This window comes from Hipposideros armiger, unplaced genomic scaffold (genome assembly GCF_001890085.2).
Source record: "Hipposideros armiger isolate ML-2016 unplaced genomic scaffold, ASM189008v1 scaffold_321, whole genome shotgun sequence".
Taxonomy (NCBI): Eukaryota; Metazoa; Chordata; class Mammalia; order Chiroptera; family Hipposideridae; genus Hipposideros; species Hipposideros armiger.
The window spans coordinates 1,613,461-1,619,729 of record NW_017731671.1 but is presented as its reverse complement, the minus strand read 5'-3'; the positions used below and the strand labels follow the sequence as shown (position 1 = coordinate 1,619,729).

At 37.1% G+C, this 6,269-nt stretch overlaps 1 protein-coding gene across 2 annotated transcripts in view; it reads right to left on the bottom strand.

Annotated features, from left to right (window-relative positions):
- Positions 1–6,269, bottom strand: part of XPNPEP3 (X-prolyl aminopeptidase 3) — a 47,143-nt gene that overhangs the window by 11,906 nt on the left and 28,968 nt on the right. For both annotated transcript variants that reach the window (XM_019660545.1, XM_019660546.1), the window contains exons 6-7: positions 5,916–6,029; positions 4,316–4,401 (exon numbers count right to left, since the gene is read on the bottom strand). In XM_019660545.1, the coding sequence (XP_019516090.1) occupies positions 4,316–4,401; positions 5,916–6,029 (200 nt within the window). The remainder of the gene's footprint in view (positions 1–4,315; positions 4,402–5,915; positions 6,030–6,269) is intronic.

Below are 6,269 nucleotides of genomic sequence, written 5' to 3'. Positions count from 1 at the left end.
CAGAGTTGGTGTCCCAAGCCAACTCCTAACCAACAGGCTACTCGGTCAGCCCAGTAGGAACATTCTTGTACAAGTCTTTTTGTGGGCATATGTTTTCATTTCTCTTAGCTCAATACCTGGAAGTGAACTTGTTAGGTCAAAGAATCAGTGTTTGCTTATTTAACTTTATAAGAAACTGCCAAATTTTTCCCCAAAGTGACTATGGCACTTTCCATTACCAAGAGCAATGTGTGTGAGTTCTGGTTGTGCTGCATCGTTGCCAATACTTGGTATGGTTGGTCTTTTTAATTTTAGCCATTCTAGTGGATGTGTGGTGGATTAACTTCCTCAGTGACGGACTATGATGAATACATATAGTTGTTCATAATATTATCTTTTTGATATCTATCTATAGGATTTATTATCTCCCCCTTTTATTCCTGATTACGATAATTTGTGTTTTCTCATACTAGGGAGTTTATCAATTTGATTAATCTATTTAGGAAATAACCATTTGGCTTTGTTGATTCTCTCTAGTTTGTCTTTTTGTTCTATTTCACTGATATTTTAGTCTTCATTATTTCCTTCCATATACTGACTCTGGGTTTAATTTGTTCATGTTTTTAATAGCTTTCTAAGGTGGAAGCTACTATTGTTTTTAAACCTTTCTTCCTTTCTAATAAAAGTATTTAAATCTATACATTTCCACCTTGCTGTACCCCACACATTTTAATATGTAGTATTTTCATTATCACTCAATTTGAAATACTTTGTGGTTTCTTCCCTTCCCCTTGTGGTTTCTTTCTTGGCCCATGGGTTATTTAGAATGTAGTCACTAATTTCCAAATATCTGGAGATTTAAAAATATATCTTACTGCTATGATATTCTAATTTAATTCCATTGTAGTCAGAGAACATCCTCTGTTAACACTTCAGTCTTTTGAAATTGAGACTTGTTTTACAGCCCAGTAAATGGCCTATCTTAGTGAATGTTCCATGTGTATTTGAAAAGAATGTGAATTTTGTAGTTGGTGGGTGTGATGCTCTACAAATGTCAATACAATCAACTTCTGGGGCTCCAATTAGATATATGTTAGGCTGCTTGAAAATGTTTCAGAGGGGTGACCAGTTAGCTCAGTTGGTTAGAGTGTGGTATTGATAACACCAAGGTTGCTGGTTCGAGCTCCACATGGGCTACTGTGAGCTGTGCCCTCCCTAAAAGAGTCAACTATGCCATTGTCGCGTGAAAGCAATGTGTAACCAATGACCATGGCTGTTCCCCAATAAAACTGAAAAAAAAAAAAAGAAGAAAACATCTCAAAGGTCTCTGAGGTTTTGTTCATTTTTCTAAAATATTATTTCCGTTCTTCATACTGGATAATTCCTATCACTCTTAAAGTACTAACTTCTGCTACCTCCAATCTGGTGTTAAATGCATCTAGTGAATTTTCCATTTCAGTTATTGTACTTTTCAGCTTTAGGATTTCCATTTTTTAAATCTAACTTTAAATGTAAAACAAAACACAGGTATGGAAAGCCCAACAAACTTAACATATTTACCTTAAGAAATTATTATAAGGTGAACACCGGCCAGAAAAAAAATTGAACTTGGCCAACTCTCACAGGAGCCTCTTCTATGTGTCTCAAACAATTACAGTTCCCACAGTACATAACATTATCTTAACTTTTACAGCTATCAATTCCTTTGGTTTTAAAAATTTGCATGTATATATTTATCATTTTTATTGACATACAATTTGTGTGTCATAAAATTCACCCATTTTAAAAAGCATATAGTTCCGTGGGTTTTAGCATATTAACAAAGTTGAGCAACCATCATCATTGTCTAATTGCAGAACATTTTCATCACCCTCTCCCCAAAATGCCCGTATCCATTAGCAGTCACTCCCCATTCCTTATCTTTTAAAAAACATTTTATCACCCAAATATGCTTCCCAAGCCAATTTTTTTCCTGCTTATTTTAAATAAATTTTATATGCCTTTAAGTCTCTTTTAGTCAACAGGTTCCTCCTCCATCCTTTTCATTTCCTTATAATTTACCTGTTGAAGAATCCAGGGTGTTTGACATAGAGTTTATTACACTCCGGATTTTGCTAATGGCATTTGTGGCAGGGATGTTTGTGTTGCCCCCAAAATCCAGATGTTGAAGCCCTAATCCTCAGTGTGGCTGTATTTGGAGATGGATCCTCCAAGGAAGTAACTAAGGTTACATGAGGTCATAAGGGTAGGGCCTTGATCTGATAAGATTAGTGTCCTTAACAGAAGAAACACCAGAGAGCTTGCTTTCTCTCTCTCTCCCTCTCCCTCTTTTCCTTCCTCACCCCCTCTTCTCTCTCATTCCACATGTGGACACCAAAAAGAGGTCAGGTGAGCACAAAGAGATGGTGGCTGTTTATAAGCCAAGAAAAGAGGTCTCAGGATGAAACATATTTTGCCAGCACCTTGATCTTGGACTTCCCAGCCTCCGTAACAGTGAGAAAGGAAATTCTGTTGTTTAGGCCACCCAGTCTGTGATAAATTGTTAAGGCAGCTGGAGCTGATGAATACACATACCCTTAGTGCAGTTCAACATATTCATCTGTCTTTCTAATTTCATACAAATTGGCAGCTGGATCCAGAGAATGACTTAGACTTTTAGAATGAGGCAGGATTGAGAAAGATTTTTCTAACTTCATCAAGTGCACGCCTTTGCTGTTTTGGTGTAGTGGGGAAAAATGGCAGCTTGCTTTCTGATCTTGCTTGGTTCAGTTCCTCTCCCACACTTTGATTTGGATCATCTAATTCCTTCCTCTTGCTTGTCCCTAACCTGCTCAGTTTTAATTCTATTTCTAGCTGTCTCTCTTCAGTCCTAAAAGGGAGCCCAGAATCTTCCAATTTTCCTGAGTCATTGGAGAGGCAAATGCTTCCCGTTTTCAGCTTCTATTCTCAAATTGGCTCATCACCCATCCCAGTGAATAACTGTTGGTTACTTTGGGGTTCTCCTGTTCTCAGGTCTCCCCACCATTGCTGCTTCCTCCTTCTTCCTTCCACAGATACTGTTACCACCCAGCTAACAGTGCCGTGCGTCCCTAACTGTATTTTGAGGTTTTAGGGCACCCTATCAAAAGCTATTTGCTTTTGCTAACTAGCTGCTCTATGTTTATTAGACTATTTAGACAAATTAAATTAGACAAATTAAAAAACAATTTTTGCTTGCTGCCATCTTCCCAGAATTCCTGATTCTTTTTGTAGTTTTTTATTCCTTACTAAGATTCTCCTTTGTTCACTCATTATGCTGATAGCTTCACCTCCTTGAGCACATCTACTGTGGCTGCCTTAACGTCCTTGTCTGCTAATTGGAACATTAGGGTCCTTTAGCATCTGTTTTTATTGACTATGTTTTCTTTATCATGGGTCACATTTTCCTGATTCTTCTCATGTCTACTGATATTTTAAAAACTGAATATTGGAAATTATGAATGACACAATGTAGAGATTCTAGAATGCTATTAAGTTCTTTTGAAGCATGCTTTTGTTAACTTGGCTGGATTCAAACTGCAAACTGCTCTCACTGAGAAGCAACTAAAACCCCTGCTCAGTCTTTTCAACTTCTAGTTGCTGGTATTTTTCTGAGCCTTAAGGGGGTTTCCCCCAAACACATAATTTAGTGATCAGACAAGGATTTGGGACTATTTTATATGCAGATTTTGGGGCTCACCCTCTCTGCAGCAACTACTCTTCCAGGATTTTCCCTCATCTTTCTGGCTGTTCTGCCAGCACCTAAGTGTGTCCTCTGATACCTCAAACCAAAAAAGCTGTAGTTTTCTGCTGCCCAAGCTGTGTGGACTGGGGAATGCCTTCAGGCAAAAGCCCCAACCACTCATCTTACCCATTACAGTTCTTCTGTCAAGGAGACTTTTTATGCAGTGTCTGCCAGTTTTTGAAAGCTCTTTGATTCCTTCAAATACTTGTTTTTAATATTTTGTCCAGATGTGATTATTATTATATGTGGAGGGTTAATCCAGCCAAACTATTCTACCATAACCTAAATATTACTTTTGTAATCAGAAAATAAAAACTTCAAATTTATTTTTTTAAGTGTGTATGTGTGTATGTGTATGTGTGTGTGTGTTTGTGTGTGTGTGTGTGTGTGTGTTAACTAAGTGTTTCTAGGTGACTGATCCTGTGATATAATAAACAAAATAGTCTTAGAAAATAATCAGGACCTTTGCAAAGGCAGTTAACCTGAGCTAGAGGGGACCTGGATATTTCTTTAGTCATTTATTCTAAATATATCTATCTTCCTAAGAAGTAGTGAGATTTGTATAAGCCTTACCTGCCATTGACAGGCCACGTACGGGTGATGTCACTCACATAGCAAGAAGACTCACAACCTCCATCTAACAGCACCATTTCCCCATCCTGGAACAAAAGCAAGATAGGGCAAAGTAGGTGACCTCATGATTGTCAGTTGTTTCTTTTAAACCATTTGTGCCATTCATTTTATTTATACATAGATATGTATGTGTGTGTGTGTGTGTGTGTGTGTGTGTGTGTGTGTGTGTGTATTTTTTTCCCTTCTAATTTAAAGGAGACTAATCTTCTCTGGTTCCTCCTCACAAGAAATAGCATCTAAAATTTTCAATTGAATTTACAGTGGCTCAAGAATGATGCCATTGCATAGTGGTTAGGTGCATAGGCTCTGGAACCAGACTGCTTGGATTTGAATTTACTAGGTGTAAACATCAGCACATTATAAATGTTACCATTATCACTATTAACAAAAGCCTATATAAGCTGGTATCTAGGGCCTTATTCAAATACAATTACCTATAAGCATTTAACTTTAGAATATCACTTCCCCTTCTGCGCCTCATCAAAATATATGTGTGGAAAAAAGAAAACTTTGGGTATATCTCAGTCTTACTACTTGTCATGTTATAATGTAATTATCTATTTATGCCCTTGGAGATAGGGCATCTTATTCATATCTAAATAAGCACAGAACTTTGCACATAGTAGAATAAGGGTTAAATAAGTTTATATGTAGTAATGGCAACTTTGATCAATAGATGTGGTTTTTTTTGTTTCTGGCAAAACGATAGAATAAATTTCCTGTTAGAAAACAACTGGTATTATCTTATAGTTATGAATTAAAAAAAAAGAATGTTGTTTGGGGAATCATGTATATGTGATACAAGTATTTAAAAAACAATCAAGGGAATGACAAACAAAAAAATTTAGAATGCAGTTAGTTACCTGTGGGAGGGAGGCAGCCGGGTGGCAGAGCATAAGGATACACAAATAGATAGATACAAGGTGCTACAAGGTATATAATACAATACAAGGTAACGTTCTAGCTCTTGAGTTGAGTGGCTGGTTCGTGGATGTTCATTAAAAAAAATTATGCTATATCATTTACATGTTACATGTTTGCTATATTTATTCTTTTGAATTTACTGAATATTAAAATAGATAATAAAAGATGGACTTAATAAAGGAATAGACAATTCTCTGGGGGAGAGAGCTATAAAAGATAAGTGCTCTCCCAGCTAATAGAGTATTTTTAAAATCTGCCCCCTCCCATATGCTTGGTCCACTGTAGCTACAAGGCCTTTGAGGAGGAGTGCTACAAAATAAAACAAGCAGAGGCTTTAGAGTAGAATACTTGGCTCTGCACTAGCAAGTGGGCTAATTTTTTAAAGTTTATTTTCCTTACCTATTAAACAGGCATGTTAGTAATTGTCCCTATCTCACAGTACTAATTTGAGGATCAAATGAGATAAGGTCTGTAAAAGCATTTTATAAACCATAAAGTACTTTATAAATGGCAGTTATTTTGTGAAGGCTGAAGGTTAGGGGATCATGAGATGAGTGGGTTTTCTACTAAGGCACCCAGACCCAGAGAGGGCAGCACTGAAGAGCATTTTGTGTACCTTGATGAGTTGATTATTCTTCACATAGTGCAAAGTGTTTGACCGATTACCTCCAGCGACCACAGGTGGGTAGGCTAAGATGTCTGCTCCACGGGCCCGGCATTCAAATTCAAACTAAAAAACAAAGCAAAGTCTGACCAAAATATGACTGAAGAAAGGGGTGGCCCAGCCCAGGTTCTCTTCAACAGCCCATACTTCCATTTAAGTATGTATCATAAGTCATTACCAGAGAACTATTCGTTATACAGTAATACCTTGGTTTGTGAGCATAATTCGTTCCAGAAACAAACCACTCGTATTGCAAGACATCGCTCATTTACCACATTAAAATATATTAGAAATGTTTGCTCATCT